Source organism: Macaca fascicularis, chromosome 15, assembly GCF_037993035.2.
Source record: "Macaca fascicularis isolate 582-1 chromosome 15, T2T-MFA8v1.1".
Classification (NCBI taxonomy): Eukaryota; Metazoa; Chordata; class Mammalia; order Primates; family Cercopithecidae; genus Macaca; species Macaca fascicularis.
The window spans coordinates 43,941,252-43,961,145 of NC_088389.1; the positions used below are offsets into that span (position 1 = coordinate 43,941,252).

At 54.2% G+C, this 19,894-nt stretch overlaps 1 protein-coding gene across 11 annotated transcripts in view; it reads right to left on the reverse strand.

Moving 5' to 3' along the window:
- COL27A1 (collagen type XXVII alpha 1 chain) overlaps window positions 1–19,159 on the reverse strand; it is a 159,732-nt gene extending 140,573 nt beyond the window's left edge. For 9 of the 11 annotated variants that reach the window (XR_012424444.1, XR_012424445.1, XR_012424446.1 and 6 more), the window contains exons 1-3: window positions 17,249–17,379; window positions 10,768–10,838; window positions 4,295–6,048 (exon numbers count right to left, since the gene is read on the reverse strand). Coding sequence is in view for 7 of the 11 variants with exons in the window: in XM_005580979.5 (XP_005581036.3) it covers window positions 4,295–6,048; window positions 10,768–10,838; window positions 17,249–17,310 (1,887 nt within the window). In the remaining 4 variants the exon portion in view is untranslated. Of the gene's footprint in view, window positions 1–4,294; window positions 6,049–10,767; window positions 10,839–10,939; window positions 11,046–17,248; window positions 17,380–18,884 lie in introns of those variants that run through there. The other 2 variants (XM_045373706.3, XM_074016729.1) reach the window with 2 other exon arrangements.
- Window positions 19,160–19,894: the final 735 nt, after the last annotated feature.

Genomic DNA, 19,894 nt, shown 5'->3' on the forward strand with positions numbered 1-19,894 from the left:
TTACCTCCCGCATCTCACTGAATCCATGTAGCGACCCTGGAAAGGTAGGTGGCACCATATCCCCATTTTATAGAGGCAGAAACTGAGGCTTAGAGAGGTTAAGTGATTTGTCAAAGGTCACACAGCACCAGGCATCTAGAGGACATTCAGCTAACAATTGTGCAAAGAATGAATGGATGGCTGGATAAGGGAATGGTTCAAACCCAGGTCATCCCAAATCCTAAGACTACGTGCTTTTGCAGTCCACATGGCCTCCTCATCTCCCTGACAGCAGAGTTCTGGGTAACCTCAAGGAGCCCCGTCTGGGAGTCAGGACGACCTGCATTTCATAAGGATCAAATTCTTTCGTTCATTTCACAGATAGATAGTCACAGAGCATGTGCTGTGGGCCAGGCCCTTAGCTGGGTCTTCCCGATGGGACATTTGCAAAAAGTGCAAGCGTGGGCAAATGCCAGTGGCCTGATCGTGAATAAATAAGGCCTTGACTCGCCTCCTCTCAGGCGTGGGGCTTCTGTGCAGCTTCTGTGCAGCGCTGTGAACCGCCGCCTCCCCGCCCCAACTCACCCAGGGCCAAGCTCAGTTTTTCCATGCTCCCCCCTCTTGGGGCTCCCACAGAGCTCCCTCACTCAGCAGCTACAACTCCTGGCAGGCCTGGGCCCAGAACTCTGTCTCAGCCTCTGCCAGTTGCTCTCGTGCCCTGAACCCCGAGGAACAGGTTTGCACATGCAAACACAGCCACTGCACCTCTCTAAAACACTGAAAGGCCCCACAGTCATGTCTAAGGGGAGAGCTGTCCCAACACTTTATTTCAGTAGGAGACTGAGCACTGGGGAGAGGGAAGAATTTCCCCAAACTCACTCAGCAAACCTAGGTAAGATGGCCCAACTTACTTCATTTCTACTCCAGCTTTTTTTTTGAGACAGAGTCTCACTGTTGCCCAGGCTGGAGTGCAGTGGCATGATCTCGGCTCACTACAACCTTCACTTCCCGAGTTCAAGGGATTCTCCTACCTCAGCCTCCCAAGTAACTAGGATTACAGATGTGTGCCACCATGCCTGGCTAATTTCTGTATGTTTGGTAAAGATAGGGTTTCACCATGTTGGTGAACTCCTGGCCTCAAGTGATCCGCCTGCCTTGGCCTCCCAAAGTGCTGGGATTACAGGTGTAAGCCACCACGCTGAGCCTCTACTACAGCTTTATACGCAAATAAAATTTACGCACATTTTCAGGCCACCATCCCCACCAGAAGTGGGAGCTATTATCATCTTATGTTCTATAGAAACAGGCTCAGCATGGATCAGTCACAGAGCTAAAAGGGGTGGAGCCAGGATTTGAACCCAAGTCTGCATGTCCCCAGATGGGGGACAAGGAAGCACTTCTCCTGGGCAGCTGGAGCTTCTGCTCTGCTGGGCTTAGATCCTGGATGTATATGGAGGTCAAGGGAAGAGAGCAGAGGCCAGAAAGAATGGGAGTTCATTTTATCACATTCAAAGACGCCTCTTCCATTACATTATTCTGGTATCTGGTGAAGAAGTGACCAGGTTGCCATCTGCTACACAGTGGACAAAGATTCTACCAGCTTCCTGGTTCCTCCTGGAGTAAGCTATGTTCCAAGCTGGGGGAAGGTGGGGACAGGGGATAGCACGGGGCCTGAGGCAGGGATGTCACCTGGGCAGGTTGGTGTCTTCCCCTTGTCCTCAGAAGTCAGGGCTGGAGGAGCAGAAAGAGCCTCGGCGCTGGCCAGAAGTCAGGGACCACAAGTCGCATCCCAGCTCCTTCGGGAACATGCTGGGTGCCTCTGGCCGGGCCCTTTATCTCTTTCTAACCCCTGTTGGATCATCTGTGGGGCAGGGCTGAACACACACAGACTGCCCTCCTCAACCAGTTTCCATGAGGTCCTAAAGGAGACACCGTGCCTGTGGAAGTAGCTCATAAACTTGATGGGTTATCGAATCAGAAGATTCTTTAGGCCAGGCACAGTGGCTTAAGCCTGTCATTCTAGTGCTCTCAGAGGCTGAGGCAGGAGGATCTTTTGAGGCCAGGAGTTTAAGACCAGCCTGGACAACATAGTGAGACCCAGACTCTACAAAAAAGTGACAAAAATAGCTGGACATGGTGGCATGTGCCTGTAGTCCCAGCTACCTGGGAGGCTGAGGCAGGAGGATGGATTGAGCCCGGGAGATTAAGAATGCAGTGACTTGTGATCACACCACTGCACACCAGCCTGGGTGACAGAGTGAGACCCTGTCTCTAAAAAAAAAAAAAAAAAAAAAAAAAAAGAAAGAGATTCTTTAGATTTTGAGTCCTTCCTTTGAGACCAGGGACAGGGACAGTAGTGACTCTTGTCTGAAGCCCCCAGTCCCCCAGATCTGAGTCCCAGAGCCTCAGAGTGGACACTCAGGGCAGTGGGATGGAATGTGCTAGTCTTGGAGTCTAGAGTCTGGAATGTAAACTTCAGCTCTGCCTCCTCCATGCTGCGTGGCCTTGGGCAGGTCCTGGCCCTCTCTGAGCGCAATTTTCTCACCTGTCCAATGAGGAAAGTTGAACTAAGTCATCCCCAAGCATCCACTGACTGACCAGGTTCACTTCAGTGCCTCCTCTTTTTCAAAGAGATTTGGCAGGAGGCCTCACTTCCTGCTAACCCAGAGCCCTGAGCCCCAGGAAAAAGTATTTGACTCAGACATACAGAGGACCCAAGATTCTATAGAATCTGCCCTGGGCCAGCTCCCCTCCTCTCTCCACACCACACACATTCTTGGGAGGGAGGGCTAGCCTCCTCCTCACGGCTGGGTTGTGCTGTGTGGCCAGAGTTGAGACCATGGACCTCACCATGTCCTGTCAGGAGGGGACAATTCCCCTTTTGACCTCACCACCATTGAGCCCAGCACACACACAGCGTGGGAAGCTGAGCTGTCAGGGCCCCAAGGCACCTGGTGCCAGAGTTGGCCTGGGTTGGCTGGAGAGGTGAAAAGGGTTCCTCGTTCTTTCCACAAGAAAGTGGTGGCTCCCAACTCTCTACGCTGCCAATTTCAGAACACTGAACTTGAGCAGAACGTTGACATAATTGCAAAGCAATGCATACAGTTTCCATAAGTTCGACAATATGGTTATAATAAAGGCGGACTCTCAGTCCCCTTGGAGACAGGCTGGATAAATATTATTCCTAATGATTATTAAAACTCATTAAGTGTGTTTGGAAGGCCTGGGAATTCCCAGCATCTGCCACTGTCTCCGCATTGCAGGGAGCCCTAACCTCAAACACAGAGCCCAGTGGGAGAGCCGGCTTCAGGAAGGAGAGAGAGAGGCCACCACACGGTGGTCGTCTCCAAGGCGGGAGAACAGAGCAGAGCCCTGAGGCTTCTGGAAACGCCATCCCATCATTCCCCACCCAGAGGAATTGGCCTCCAGCTGTGGGAAGGTCGTTGCCCCTGGAGACGGTCCCAGGCAAGCCAGAGATATCGACCCTGAGACCATCCTGCAAGTCGTGTTCTTTCTTCTCCCTTCCTCTTCCTTCTGGCCCACGCTGATCTTCCGCACCCCAAACTCCTACCGGGGGTTACAAATCAAACCCCTGCAGGCGCTGGGCAGGCAGGTAACATAAACAGGTGAAAGGACTGATCGGAAGACTCAGTCAGGAGAAGTGGGGACCAGCACAGACAAGAACAGACTTGTTCTAACGGGGTGGCTCAAGCGCCATTGCATCTCCCACTTTCCAAGAGAAGCTGGTTGCTGAGTCTTTTTATAAGAAATCTCTCACATTTTTCAAATGTTAGTAACTTATTGGATTTTTAAAAAAGGACACTGCACGTGCCAAACAAAACATATCCAGAGCTCCCCATGTGTGACCTTTGTCTGCAACTCTCAGACAAGCTGATGGCCAGAAGGACCCCTGCTCCATGAGCTGGGAGAGCGGGGCTTTGGAAGCTGCTTACTCACTGCATGATCTGGGGCCAGACAGCTACGGGCTTTCCTTAAGCTGTTCGACCTTTGCAGCTGGGTTAGCAAAGAATGGGCTTGGACCTGGGCCAACCAAAGCCCAGGGGTGCTCTTCACCTGGGGTTAACCACCAGACTTAAGTCTGTCCCAGTGGATCATGAATCTGGAGCAGAGTGAGCAATGATGCATTTAGCAGAGCCAGAGGAGCCAGGGGCCTGGCTGGAGCCGAGGATGTGCCCATAACCAGCTCCCTGCTCTAAGCTGCTCCTTTTCCTTCTTTACCAGGGGCAACCACTTGACCAATGCCCCAGTCCCCCACTGGAGCTCCACGCAGCATGCAGACCCCACTCAGTCTTACCGGCAAACCACAGTCTCCCTTGGGCCCCGGAGGCCCCATCAGCAGAGGGAAAGGCGTAGATCCTGCCAGGTGGAAGAACGAATAGCCACTGCTCGTGGGCCGGGGGCTGGAGGACAGGAATTGAGCCGGGGCCAATACCAGGGCTGAAGTGGTCTGCTGACTGGGCTGGGACTGTCTGGGGCTAGGCCTGGTTGTCAGATCGCTCAAGGGGACATCCCTGGCTGCCTTCCCAGGTCTGAGGGGGACGGGCTTCCGGGGGCTGCTCTCAGGTCCGGCTTTCTTTGAGGCTTCCGATCCAGTGGGCTTCTTGTTTCCAGTGGGAGCTGAGCCAGGAGTGGGGACGGCAGGTGCTGTTCTGGGAGCGCTGGTGCCCGAGGTTGGAGGCACCATTGTGGCTGGTGGCCGAGTCGTCCTGGTAGAACCAGGAGTAGGGGCAGGAGATGAGGATAAAGCAGTAAATGGGGGAGGTTTGTGGGTGCTGGTGCGGGCAGAGGCCGGCTTACTGGCATGGTTAGTCACCTTGGCCTCAGTTTGAGCTAGTGTGGGAATGGGTTTTTTAGAGGAGCTGGTGGTAGGAGGTAGGGGCTGGGTGCTGGGCAGTGGGGGCCTGGGCATTCCTTGGTTCCTCTGGATGGGCTTCTCTGCGGGACGGGATACTTTGGCAGGAACTGTAGGTACATGCTTCTGAGTGGGTGGGGCTGACTTTGTAAATGAAGGTGCAGCTGTTTTCTGGGTAGGATGGGGGCTTTTGATGGGGACAATTGAAGTAGAAGGGGCTGAAGGCTTGGTAGGGAGGCTTTTGGGGATTTTGGTGGCTGTGATCTTCTGTGATGGTTGAGAGGCTGCAGGGCGAGGCGTTCTGGTAGAGCTGCCAAGAGAGGCTGGGAGCACAGGATCAAGTGTGTTACTGGCTGACAGCTTGGCAGGTGGGGTTTGGGCTGGGCCTCGCACCGCGATATGCTGGTGAGGGTTTGTGGGGCTAGTCCTTTGGGGCTTGGTGGGAGTGGCGGGCACCACAGTCCCCTTGGGTCCCCTGCCTGCTGGCTGTGACCCCAGTGGTGTGGCAGTGGTCAAGTTCTCCAGGCCTAGCAGGGCGAGGTCAGACTGGAAGGTGAAAGGTCTGCCAGAGTCTTGGGAGAAGAGAGGCCCCAGTGGGGACTGGTACGTGTCAGCCTGTCCACACTGCTTCCTCAGGTGGGTACAGTAATTGTGAGCGACCTGCGTCACAGGGTAGATACTGAACTGGCACAGAGCACCTTCAAACTGGACTGCATGCGGGTTCATCTTCCCAAAGAGGAAGGAGCCCCCGGGGTCGAGTGCAGGGTCCCTGTGGAAAGGCAGCAGGACAGGCACCCGGCGCTGCCCGCAGGCGGTCACCAGAGTGACTGTGCGGCCTCGGAGCTCGAGGGCCAGGTGGTGCCAGCGCCCGTCGTGCATGTCGAGGTCGAAGGCCACCGAACGCCGGGACCCCAGGTGGACGACCGTCTTGCCGGGGAGGAACTGCAGGCCCAGCTGCAGCTTGTGTTTCCGGCTGCGGACAGCGAAGAGGAAGGCATGGTTCACCCGGTGGGAGCAGAGGCTCAGCACCAGCGCCAGCTCTGTGCCCAGGGAGGCAGGAATGACGGAGCCCGTGGGAGCCTGGAGCCGGGCCCGCTGTGTAAAGATGAAGCCAGACTGGAAAGGAATGACTCCCGGGGGTGCAGGGCTCCCGGCCTTCGTCCAGCTGAGGCCCAGCCGCTGGAGGACGTCCACATCTGAGAGGGAGGGAAAAGGAGAGAGGACACAGTCAGGACCTGCTCCAGCCCGCCCCACCCCCACCCCCTAAGGGGCACAGACAATGTGGACAGTCCACCCACAGCTACCTGGTCCTTTGTTCATTCATCTAAAAATAATGCCGCCCCATGGTGGTGGCTGAGAGGGCAGCGTTGGAACCATCCAGCAGGGATTGTGACCCCTTATCTGGCTGCATAATCTTGCATACTGGGGTTAAAAAACAGACTCTGGAGCCAAACTTCCTGAGTTCAAATCCTACCTCTAACACTAATCTTGTGACTTTAGTGCCTCAGTTTTCCCATCTATTAAATGGAATAGTAACAGTCCCAACCTCAGAAGGATGTAACAGTTACATGAGTGAATACATTTTTTTAAGTGCCTGGTACAAAAGCAGCACTTTCAAATAATAACTAATACTAAAAGTAATGATAATCACCAAATGCTCTTGCTGAGAGTGTTATAGGCTGCGCAACAGTGACATGTTATACTCCTTTTTCTCCACCAGGAAAGCCATCTCCTCCAGGAAGCAGTCCCATAAGTGAGGGACCAGGGTGACAAGAATAGACCTGTCACCAGAGCTTGGTAAAGGATGTCCCAGGGGTCTGACAGGTTCCACCATCTCCTCAGGGACCCACCCATTCCACTTCCCACTCCCAAGGTGTCTCTACCAGGCTACGGGGCTGCTATCTGCTATCAGAAGGGTGATGGCATTTCCGCTGACTCCTCCTCCTGCCCGCAGGGCTCTGGGGAGAGAAGGGGAAGCAATCAAAGCATCCCTGCAACCTCTGTCCTCTGGCAAAGTGTATGGATATCTGACTGTGGTCTGGCCAGGTCACATCCGCCCAATAATTATGTCAGCAGGGCTTGCCAGAGCAAAAGCAAAAGGAGGGCTTCCAGAGTGTTTATGGAAAGGCTTCCTGACCTTTCCCCTCCCAGATTATTAGACCCCTTCAGTCAGCTGAGCTGCCAGGGTCAGCAAAGCAGGCTCCTGAGCTCTGACTCAGCAGGGAAGGAAAAGCTGCCTCTGGAATCTGAGTCTGGGTCAGGTCCTCAGGGCCCTTCCCCTGAGCTCAGCAAGATAGGCCCTGAGTACTGAATGCTCTTTCCCTATCATCCCCTGCAAAGGTTGTGCTGAGGGTTGAATGCAACACTTGGCATTTGCTCCTCAGTTGACAACTGGGAGATGGATGGATGGATGGATGGATGGATGGATGGATGGATAAATGGATGGATGAAAGGATGGATGAGTAGATGGATGTATAGATGGATGGATGAATAAATGGATGGATGGATGGATAAATGAATGGATGGATGGATGAATGAATAGATGAAGGGATGGTTGGATGGACAGATGGATAGATGAATGGATGGATAATGGCTGGCTGGCTGGCTGGATGGATGGGTGGGTGGATGAGTGAATGGATGGATAGGTAGATGAATTGGTGGATGGATGGATGGATGGATGGATGGATGGATGAATAGATGAAGGGATGGATGGATGGATAATGGCTGGCTGGCTGGATGGTGGATGGATGAATGCATGGATGGATGGATAGATAGATGAATTGGTGGATGGATGGATGGGTGGATGTATGTATGTATGGATGGATGGATGGATGGATGGATGGATGGACGGATGGATAGTAGCTGACTGGATGGATGGAATGGGTAGGTGGATGAATGGATGGATGGATAGGTAGATGAATTGGTAGATGGATGGATGGATGATGGATGAATTAATAAATGGATGAATGGATGGATGGGTGGATGAAAGGGTAGATGAATGGATGGGTGGATGGATGGATGGATGGATGGATAAATGAATGGATAAATGGATAATAGATGAATAGGTAGATAGACATATGGATGGGTGGATGGATGGATAAATGGATGAATGGATGGATGGATGGATGAATAGATGGATGGATAATGGCTGGCTGGATGGATGGATGGGTGGGTGGGTGGATTAACAGATGGATGGATAGGTAGATGAATTGGTAGATAGAAGATGGATGGGTGAATGGATAGATAAATGGATGAATGGATGGATGAGTGGATGAAAGGGTAGATGAATGGATGGATAGATGGATGGACGGATGGATGGATGGATGAATGGATGGATGGATGGATGATGGATAGATAAATGGATAGGTAAATGGATAGGCAGATGAATGGGTGGATAAATGGATAGAAGGACAGTTTCCTGGGGGAAACTGAGAACCTGAGTGCTGGCAGCATGTTATAATGGTTCTATAGCAGACTCTGGAGTCAGAAGGGCAAAATGTAGAGCCTGAGAAGACCAGCAGTGAACCTGGACTCTGAGCCTCAGTTCTTTCCACTGTGAAACAGAGCTGTAAAGAGCGCCTACACCATAGGGTTGTTAGGGGGATGATATGGTCATCTTCCACATCATCTTCACCCAAGCCCCACATTGAGTAACTCTGCTTGAGTCTCTTACTGACACTTGGACCTCAATTCCCTGCCTGTAAGACAAGAGAAACAGACCTTGAGATAGCACAGGTGTTGCCATGTTCTAAGAATTCTATAGCTCTGTGTTGCTGGTTCAGGTTGGCTTGAGTTTAAGACCCTTATTCTTCCTTAGGACCCAAGGGGCTTTCATTTCATTTCAAACTCCTCCTTCCCATCCTTTCTCCCATCTGTCTGCCCTCAGGTTCTAAGCTAAAATAAACTGCTGATTAAGGATTCTCTTAATAGTATCTGTTTTAATCACTGAAACCCTCTTATTATCATGAAATACTATTCACTATTATTCACAATAAACTGGGACTTAGAATGGGAGGAGCCATTTGGTTGGACAAGAGGTATGGGCAGGAAGCCACCTGGTCCTTCCTCTAGTCCCCACTCAACAACCCCTGGAGGGCTCCTCAGGCCTGCTCACATCCCTCTCCACACATGGAATTTAGGGCCAACCTGCACTTACCCAAAGACAGTCACAACTGGCTGGGCCAGGCAGCACGGGTGAGGTTTCCCCTATCCACTGGGTGGACTTCTAAGCTGACAACCAGCCAGTCTCCAGGTGTCCCCCAAAGACCATCTGCAGCTAAAGGGCAAAGTCTCAAACCCTGACACCTGGCAAAGGCGACCAGCCCAGAGCTGCCGTGAGTCTCTGACCACTGTGGGCACCGCAGGGCATAGGAAAGGGTTATTCTTGCCCGAATTTTTCAGGTAACTAATTAACACCAATAAGAAAAACTAATACTTGTTGAGCACTTACTATATGCCAAGTATTTTACAGGTATGATCTCACTTGATCCTCTCAACAATCTATGGAGCAGGTACTCTTTATTATCCTCACTTTACAGAGGGGGCTCGGAAGAGTCAGAGGGAATAACTTGCAGCTCAAAAAAGGCACAGCCAAGGTTTGAACCCAGGCCACCTGACTCCGGGGTCTTTGTGCTTAGCCATGATGCTATTCTGCCGGGGGCCTCCCAGGCTTGTTGGAAAGCAGGGTGGACACACATCCAGCATCCCATCACCGGTGAAGAGATGGGGGACAGGGGAATAAATACAGCCCAACGCCAAGATAGAAGGAGCCTGCCAGCTGGCCCCCACAATATCCCTTTATTACATAAACCTGGCTCCACACAGCTCCAGCCTCTCCCCAACCCCCCGCCCCAGTGCCTGACTCAGGACTCTGGACAGCTGTTCACCTACTTTGTGGGGGAAACAGCAAGCTTGGAAAATATGACATTTGCACAAAATGTTGCTGGGCAGCAGAAGTCTCTTCCGGGCACAGCCCTGCCCTCCCAGGGGCCCAATCCCTGCCGAGTGGCCAGGTCAGGCCACAGGGACTCCCGGCGTGCCAGGCTGCCTGCCCCAGCACAAGGGCTGGGCGTGAAGGCGGGGGAAGGGCGGCTATTTTCAGAGGCACGCGGCTGCTTGACAAACAGATGTGGGAGAGGTTTCAGTTTCCCTGGGCAGATGTGGAGCCAGTCCATCGCCGCCCCGGCCCCCTGGACAGCCCCTTAGGGATAGGAAGGAAAAGCAGGATCTCACGGGAAGGGGAAGATGGGATCCCAGGCTTGGGCCATGACAGTTAATGCTTAATGCTTTGTTTTTTTAAGCAGTTCTTAACAGCACTCATTGGACAAACAGGGACAACCGAGGCTTAAAACCGGAGTAACTTACTCAAATTCTGCCCCAGAAACAACACAAGCATCCCCCTTCCGCATTTCTGCACTGAGTCTTTCCTACCCCTTTACAAAAACTTCAAATGTGATTTTGTTTTTTTTTGAGACGGAGTCTCGCTCTGTTGCCAGGCTGGAGTGCAGTGGCACAATCTGGCTCACTGCAAGCTCCGCCTCTTGGGTTCAAGCGTTTCTCCTGCCTCAGCCTCCCAAGTAGCTGGGACTACAGGCGTGTGTCACCACGCCCAGCTAATTTTTGTATTTGTAGTAGAGATGGGGTTTCACCATGTTGGCCAGGATGGTCTCGATCTCCTGACCTCGTGATCCACCCACCTTGGCCTCCCAAAGTGCTGGGATTGCAGGCATGAGCCTGGCCTCAAATGTGATTATTTCAAGCCTAAAGAGAATTTGCCAATTATCATCTCCATTCTGCTGATGGGAAAACTGAGGCACTGAGTTCCGATTACAGGCACCGCTGTCTCCTACCCCTGAGTTCTCAGGCCCCTTCCATTCTCCTTTGTCTCCCCCTGGACAAAGAGAAGACAGAATTACCTTCAGGAGCTCCTTGGGTGGAGGCCAGGTGACAGGCAAACGAGACTAAGATCCAGGAGAAGAGAAACCCCCTAGAGACCAGGAGACACAAGCAGAGGCGGCATCAGCTTCCACCCGCTCACGCCCAGATCCGGCTGGGGAAGCTGGGAGTGGACACCAGTCCCAGTCTCACCCCAGTCCTGCCCACAGAAGGCAGGAGGCCAGGTGCAGGCTCTAGGACCCCATTAGAGCAGCAGCCCACTCTTCCCGGCCTCAGGCACAGCCTCTCAGTGAAGACCTGGTTACATGCACAAACACAGCCTTGCTTTTCACAGATCGATTAGCCAAGGTCAGTGGGCAGGAAGCAGCGCACAGGAAGCCCTGCCCTGGTCATTGGAACATCTAGGGTCCAGCTCAAAATCTGATGCTGACTCAATGGGCAACCAGGGGCCAGCCCCTCCCTTTCTCCCAGCCTCAGTCTCCCCATCTGTACTACAGCCTCATGATCTTGAGACCCTTCCCCAGACCCCAGCCAATGGGCTGCAGAGCCAGGGGTGAAAGGTCAGTGGGAAGATCAGGCTGGTCTGCTTGGAAGACCAATCCCCACACAGGGCAGGAGAGAGGAGACCCCTTAACCAGAACCAGTGTGGGTGAAGGCAGCTCCTGACTTGGCTTTATCCTAATGGAAAGTGGGAGAAAGAAAACAGAGGGGATGAGGGGGAGTTAGACAAAGCCAGCTGCAAACCTGGCCCTGTCACTTCTCAGCTGTATGAACCCGCATGAGTCGCTCAGCCTCTCTGAGCCTGTCTTGTCTTCTACAACATGGGCTGATGTTCCCTATCTCGCAGGTCAGGCATGAGGAGTCAATAAGCTCATGCAAAATACTCCCCTAGACGGTCCCCGCTGTCCCTACACTCTGGGGCCAGGAAGGGTTAAAATTCTGCTCTCTGGCTCTTGCCAAGATGGGCAAAGGCAATGATACAATTTCACCTTCCTGTGGGAGCAGCCACCAGTGACACCCGAAGCCACCTGGGGTATCTGATCCCCAGGCAGGTAGAGGGGAGGGCGGCACGTGGCCAGAGACAGCCGGGGCACAGCAAGAGAGCTGTGTCAGGTGGGTGATGAGGGCTAAGGCTGGGACAGACAGGCCCAGGATGCATTTCCAAGAGGAAAGCTAGGATGGTGTGCTTCTGTGGAATCACGGAATCTAGGAAACCCGTTTGCCAGGGTTGATAACTGGAACCCTAGGTTCTTCCCAGACTCCCTGCGCACCGTAGATGACAGCTTCTGTCATTGTGGGCATGGTGAAGACACTGGTGATTACATACCCACAGACATCCCTCCTTCCTGCTTGCTCACATAGGCATGGACTTACAGGATCCTACGTGAATCTGGATAAATCTAAGCTGATCCTGAGAATTTCATTTGCCATGCCAGTGACTGGTTTAGGCATGCATGTAAGACCCAGATGTGGTCAGTGAGAGGTGAGGGATGCCTGTTAGACATCCTGAGAAAGCAGAGAAGGTTTTCTTCAAGCCTCCGTATGCTGTTGAGTAAGGACATACTGCTCAGAGCTGCTGCAGTCATTTTGGGTAGATGAGGTAACAAGCCCCAAGAGCACGTGAGGATGGCAGAATAGAAAAATAGTGGGTGTCTGAAGACACTGTTGAGATGTTAAATTCACCAACCCTAGTACTGCTCTTCCTTGAGGCCTCTTGATATGGGAATAACCCCCCTTATCCTTTAAACTATTTTGAGTTGGGTCTTCAGTTACTTGCAGCATAACGTAAACCAGCTGAAACAGCACTCAGATGCCAATGATGGTCCCCTGATCGCCTTCTCCAGCTCTGGGCCTTTGCACATGCTACTCCCATCATGTAGACACTACTCCTTTGACTGGTCAGTTACTGCACATCCATTAGATCCCAGCATGGGTGTCGCCTCCCGCAGCTCACTGCACATGCCTCACTACGGTGGTTCTCACATGTGTGGTCATTGTCTACTCTCCTATTTCCCTGTCTAGACTAAGTCTCTAAAGGGCAAGGACACCCGTCTTATTCACTGTTTTGTTTTTTTTTTTTCATTTTGTTTTTGAGACAGAGTCTCACAGTGTTGCCCAGGCTAGATTTGAACTCCGGGGCTCAAGCTCTCCTCCCACCTCAGCCTCCCGAGTAGCTGAGATCACAGGCATGTGCCACCATGCCGGGCTTATTCACTCTTACATTTCCAGCCCCTGGCAGGCACATAGGAAGTGTCTAGTATATTTTTATAAGATGAATTAATATTACCTGGTATTATAGGACTCTGGACTTTAAAAAATGTCTTCCCAAAGCCTTAATTCCCCTGCTCTGACTTTTTCCAGAATTGCTCCGAGATAATCCTTGGTCCTTCCTCTTCATCCTCTCCAATCTGCTGCCACTGTTGGGAGAATGCCTTTTTCATGGGGCCAGGCCCCCAGCTCACCATGGGCAACGACTAAAGGTCAAAGTGTCAAGCTGCCCTGGGGTTGCCTGGGGAGAAGGCAGGGCCAACCTTTCTGGCATGACTTGCTCCCTTGAGGCAAATGGCAATAGCATGAGCCCTGGAGAGACATAAAAGGCAGCTTTGTTTAATTAGACAAATGGAGAATACTGAGGCTCAGGGAAGGCAGGTACTTCCATCCTGGGCAGCGTCTGGGTTCATAACTCTTCACTAGTATTTCCCACACCCACCAGAGACACGCTTTCTAGGAAATTGGCCAGATACATTAGGGAAGAGCTGTCCCCTGCATTCCAGTCTTGACAATCCGGAAAGCACACCTGTATATCAAAGGCTCTGAGAAATCCTGCAATCAACAAGTTGCCTGTACTTTCTGTCATTCAGCAGTTCCCAAACTCAAAACTCATTTTTTCTGTGAATGCCTTCTCAGAAGAGACTGCCCCTTGCCTTCCTGTGTTCCTGTAACCCCACTAATTTCTGTTCCATCTCCTTCCAGTCCCCTCTCTTCCTGGCCCTTGTCTGGCACCTGCCCTCACTCCTTGAGTCCTTCATCGGATTATGTCGCATACCAAACTTCTTAGGAAGTTAGGAAGTTTCCCAAACTGATAAAGAAAGGCAAGGTGGGGAAGAGAAGGTACAAAAACCATACATGTCCTTCTCGGTCGATTTCCCTAGCTACAGCTATACCAAAGTGACTACTCTGCAGAGAATTAGAGAATACATCCTTGTAATCCCTGAAAGTCCAGAGAAAGAAGTCTCACAGGAGACATGGAATCAGAATCTTCTTTTCAATTAAGCTTCCTAACACCGTGGCTTCCAACTTGAGGACGTTAGCCCTGAAGGCCTATTACAAAAGTATTCAGCCTCCATTCATTCTCCCTGACAAATGCAGCTGACCCTCTTGGTAATGGATTCTGTGCACTTGACTCATAAACTTGCCAAGTATAGAGCATGTCGGAGTGGGAGAAGGCCATTTAAGATCATCTAGGGGTCACATTCTAGTCCTCTCTCTCCCTTCTTTGCAAAGATGGGTAACTGAGGCCCAGAGAGGGAAAGTTATTTGCCCAAAGTCACACAGTGCTTCAAGTCTATGACTTAACAGATAGTCCTTTTCATTTGACAAGTCATTTCATTTGACAAGTCAAATGAAAAGGACTATCTGTTAAGAAATTGAAGCAGAAATTGAAGACTTCCAGGGACTTCCTACTTGCCAGAGACCGGAGCCCCAGCCTTCACCAGCAGGAACAGAGATGCAACCCAGGGAGCCAACGAGTCATCTAAGTCAGCTCCAGGCCTGGAAAGTTGGCTCTCAGAGGGAGGCCCTGCCGATTCTTTTGCTCCCGTTCCAATCCTGTTTAGGCTACTGCTAATCATGTTTAGTGCCTGTACTGCCTCAGGGCTTTGCTCTTTCAGACTTCTGTTTTCACCACTTGCTTTGTGGGCCTTGGCTTTGCGAACCCAGGGCTCCAGAATGTCGGGAAGACCAGAGCACAGAGGCCAGGGTGGCCAGGAGGCAGCCGAAATGGGAGCTGCGAGGAAACATCGCACGGAAACATCGTCTGGCCACACAGCCCTCCAAGCAGGAAACCCAGGTGTTCCTATGCCCTGCAAAAGGCCCTCTGCCAGTGCACCAAATGGGACTACTCCTGGGTAACTACATTGCCAGAACCGGCAGCCTGCTTGGATAGTTTTCTTCCATCCTTATTACCTGGAAACCCACAGGACCTTGGAAACCCACACCAGCTTCAACTGTCACTGAGGGCTCTGAGCTGAGACCCAGGCCACAGAAATGCACAGGGAAAGTGGCCCTATGGACACTAGGCTTGGCTGTTCACACATGGGGTAAAAGCTTAAAAGGGAGCTAACTGGAACTACAGCGCAGCAAGTCGGATGGACCTGTCCCACCTGCCTCCGTGGACTGGCCAGACCCCCTGTGCCCAAACGGCTATGCCTGGGCTTTCTTCACAGCTTCCACGTCCTCCATGGGAACAGAGACAGGTCATCGTCTGGACAGGATGCAGCCCAGAACTTTCCCATTGACTCACACACCCATTCAACATGAAGGGAATAATACAAATACCAGCTGCTGTTTATTGAACACTTATTACATGCCAGGCCCTGTTCTAAGCCCTTTACAAGCCTGGTCCTGTTCATCTTCACAAAACTCAGCCAGCTGGGAACAAGGTGCCAGTTTTGTGGAGGAGAAGAACAAGCAGCAGAGTGGCTCACCCAAGCTCACGTAGCAGAGTTAGGATTCAAACTCGAGCCTGCCTGATGGCAAGGCTCGTGGCCCTCCTGTGGTGCCACCTGCCTCCCACGAACATGATTCCGTGTCTCACTGCTGTCCCTTACCACCAGTGGATATGGTACTCTGCATAGCCAAGCCAGACAGGTGGGTGTCAAGAGGGTCCCTGGACAGAGATGGAGGAGAGAAAATGCCAACAAAGAACAGGGGCAGTGTGCTCAGAAAGGGACAGAGACCACCAGGAAGCTGCTGGCTGCTGGGGATCCACAGGGCCGGTGGAGGCACAGGAGAGGGAGAATTTTCTGAGTACCGGGAGGAAACAGAAAGAAGCAGAGGCCAGGGATGTGTCCATAGACATGACATGGAGTTTGGTCCGGCCAGAAGGGTCCAGGGGCAGAGGCATGCTGGAAAGCAGAGGCATGATGGAGAGCAGAGGCATGCTGGAGCCAGAGCGCACATGATGGAGGATGACATGATGGCAAGGGAGGCAGGGAGGCAGGGAGGCAGGAGAAGGCAGAGACTGGGCCTCTGAGCAGTGTGGCGGCCCACTTGCCCAAAGCTGGAGCTCCACCATGGGGTGCTCGCCTGGCACCACTTTTCTGCCCAACTGCTGGCATCTACCCTGGCGCAGGGTCTTCTGGAGAAAATGAGTCAGCAGCGTGCTAACTGGTGCCGTGTATGTGTGTGTGTGTGTGTGTGTGTGTGTGTGTGTGTGTGTGTTGTGGTGAGGGGGTGCAGGGCTGGGGAATCACAACCAGCCAGCTTTTTCCAAGACATGGGGAAGAAAGGAGGGGGTGTCATCCTGCGGATTCCAGCCCAGAGGGGGCAGGGCCCAGCTACAGCCCTGACAGCCTCTGGGGAGTGTCCTGGTGTCCTGGGGGCAGGATGGAAAGAGAGGAGCGCCGTCCACAGGCCCCGAGGGACTCCATGCTGCTGGCTCCCACACACACCCACACGCTGCGCCGGCTCTAGCACAGGCTCACTCTCTCTTACAAATCCTACTCCACACGCTGGGAATCCCAGTCTCTGGGCCCCAGCTCCGCGCAGCCGCTCCTGGGAGGGTCCCTGCCCCTCTCCGGCCCTGTCTCCCCATCTGTACACTGAGAGGTTCCGCACAGTGATCGCCCAGGGCCCTTTCTGCTCTGACATGCTGGCTCTCACTTTTTCTCTCTTACACACGTGAAAGGGACAGGAACCGAGAAGCAGGAAACAGACACACAGACTCAGGCCGACTCACACATACACGCGGAGATTTCCAGAAACGCGGGGACGTGCAGAGGCACACAGACACGGAGACAGGAGCAGAACCCGAGACCTGGTGACCTAGAAACTTGCGGACAATTTCACAAGAACAGATAGAAACGGAGACGTACAGGCTTGGGACCTGCAGACATCGAGACACCGGAACACACCGACACGGCCCCAAACGGAGACCCCCCCCTCCTCCCCCAGGCATCCAAAAAGCCCCCCTCCGCACCCCGCCGGCCGCTCCAGGCGCCACCACCCACCCCCACCCCCGACCCCCGGGCTGGCTCTGCCCCCGCCCCAACGGGATCGGGCAGCCGGGCCAGGCGCGGCAGGGCGGGCAGCGCTCGCCAACTCTCGCCCGGCCGGGGGCGCAGCCCCTATTAACCCTTGGCGTCCCGCCTCGCGGGGGCGCAGGAAGGGACAGGAAGCTGACGTTCCGCTGGAAGCGACCGCGTGGCGGGGAACCCCGGCCCTCCCCGAGATTGGAGCAGCAGGAAGCTGGGGAGGGGGCGTCCCCGAGCTCGTACTCACCCCCCGTGCGCCGCCGCCGCCGTCGCTGTGCCTCGGGCCCCCCGCGCCGATCCCGCTCCCATGGCAGGCCCCTACTTCATGCTCCCGAGCCCGGGGGGCAAGTGTGGGCGCGCCCCATGGGGCCGCCAGCCCCCCGCCCAGCCGCGCCAGGCCGGCTCAGAGCGCGCGGCCCCCGCGCCCCCAGAGCAGCCCCGCGCCCAGGGGCGCCCGAGCAGGCAGGCAGCGCGGCTGGGGCCCCGCGGGCGCCCGCGCCAGGCCCATGGTCCCAGGAGTCCGGGCGCCGCGCTCGCCCCTGCCTCGCTCCTTTTCTGCTTCCACCAAAAAGGAAGAAGAAGCAAGAAAAAGAGAGAGAGAGATGATCAAACTTTTGGAGGCGGGCTGCTGGCGGTCCCCGGAGGCAGAGCAAGGCCGGGTGAGGGCGCGCGGAGGGCGGTGGAAGCTGCCTCCCCGCCGGCCTGGGGGAGGAGAGGAAAAGGAAGGATTTGGGGGAAATGAAGGCGATTTAAAGTCTCGGCCCGCGGTGTCTCTCCACCTTCCCTCCTCCCCGCGCCGGGCCGCCCTCTGCTGCCCCCTGCTGCCCCCTGCCGGCAGCAGCTAAGGATACAGCCTTAGCTGGCCCACTACAGCCCCGCTGGGACACCCGCCCCCCTCCCCCTTGTATAGATGGGGAAACAGATTCACAGAGAGGCAGGGGCTGCCCAAGGCTTCACGGTGATTTGATCACCGTTCTGAGATTAGGAACTTCTGACTGGTGAGGCTGGGGGTCCTCCAATGGGGGGTTGGGGTAGAGGGAGAAGGGCCAAATTCTACTCCTGGAAGAAACCCACAGTTTCAGGGACAGAGCTAGGACCAGGACTTGGTGTCCAGACTCCCATGACAACCAGTATCCTTACCTCCACCGCCCACCAAAAGTTTGCGCTTCCAGACTCGGAGCGCCCTGGAGAACACACAGAGTGGGCTTGTTAAAGGTTTGCCACCCTCTCTCTCCCTTCTGTCAGAAATTGGAATCTAACCGCACCCCCGCCCCCTCACGCACCTCCACAGAATCGACAAAAACTCCCTCGGATCCCATACTGGAGCTAAGAGCTGCACACCTTGGCCCCCGAGCAAATTCTCACGCCCACAACCCCAGTCCAGCCCTGGGACCACAGCTCCCCCCGCCTCTACCACCTCTTGCCACTCGTTCACGAGCAAAGTTACACTTATACGCCGGTGCACACACACACTTCCACACGTATCCACGCTTTCCCCAAACTCAGACACACGCTCACACCCGGTCACATGCAGGGACAGCCACGCACCCTTCCTAGGTTCACACGAAATGCATCCTCAGGTATCCGGGTTCAGGCGCACGCTGATACTCTACACTCGAAATCGCATGCACATGGATGCTTACACAGGCACAAACGCACACTATCCTGGCCATATCGTCCCCGCACGTGTACACACCCCAGGTGCACACACGCGCGCACACCCTCACTTGCACACAGATCTCCGATAGTGCCCACCGCACACGTGCACACACGCATTTACTCCTCACGCGTGTACCCACCTCCCCATACGCGCACACCTTTACGCGCGCACACACACAGGCACAGAACACTTCCCAACGCTCCAGGAGCCCCCAAGCACTTACTGGGTTCCTAAGTGCGAGCCTGGCCGGTCGGTCCTTCCTCCGGCGCCTAACGGCATTTGTATTCATGGGTCCCCGCAGCCGTGGGCGCGGGGGCGGGGGGGCGAGGTCCCCTTCCCTAAACGGGGCGCGGGCGCGCGGAGCGCAGCGGCACCGGGAGGGGCATGGGCGCGCGGGACTGCGCCGCCGGCCCGGTCCGCCTGCGCTCGAACTTCGGCCGCTCTGCGTCCACGGGCTCCAGCGCGGGCTCCGAGAGCTGGGGGCGGCTCATAGGTGCTGGGGCCGCGGCGCCCGACGGGCCTTTTGAAGTCTCCGCTGGGGGCGGGGAGGGGGCGCTGAAGGCGGCCTTTTAAACCCTGGCTGCAAGCGGGCTCCGTCGAGCAAGGTGTCTGGTTTCAACAAACTTTAGGAAAAGTCCCAAGCCGAGAGAGGGAAGGTAGGGGGGTGGGGGGAGCTGCATAACTGTGCGCTGCTTCCTGCAGAGGGCAGAGCACCCATGGCTGCCAGGAGGGAGGCCCGTTGTGGGACTGGGGAACTGGCAGGCTCCTGGCCGGCGTGTGGAGCCACCCCCGCCACCCCCACACCCCCAGTGTTGAACCAGAGTTCTTAACTTCCATGTGCACGAACCCCAGGGAGTGCGGGAATACCCCCAAACTATGCACAAATTGAGCATGTTTGTGCATTCTTCAGGGGAGAGGGGCCATGGACTTTCCTCCGGTTTTCAGAAGTCCACGGCCCCCTAAGGTTGAGAACTCCCTCTCCAATCATAACTGATGTTTTTTTAGTTGCATACTTGGCATCATGCAGACCCTGTCTTTATTTACATTTTAGATATTTTGTTCATTGTGGGGTTTTGAATTAATTTTGATGCTTTTAAAAGTATTGCATTAAAATATTATCTTGATACTTAGGGGTTCAGGGGCGCTGCTTTGGGCAATTTACCTCCACTGCTGAGTTTTCTTGGCATCTCCTGGTATGCTGCGTCTCTGCATGTGCCACGCCCTAGTCCAGAC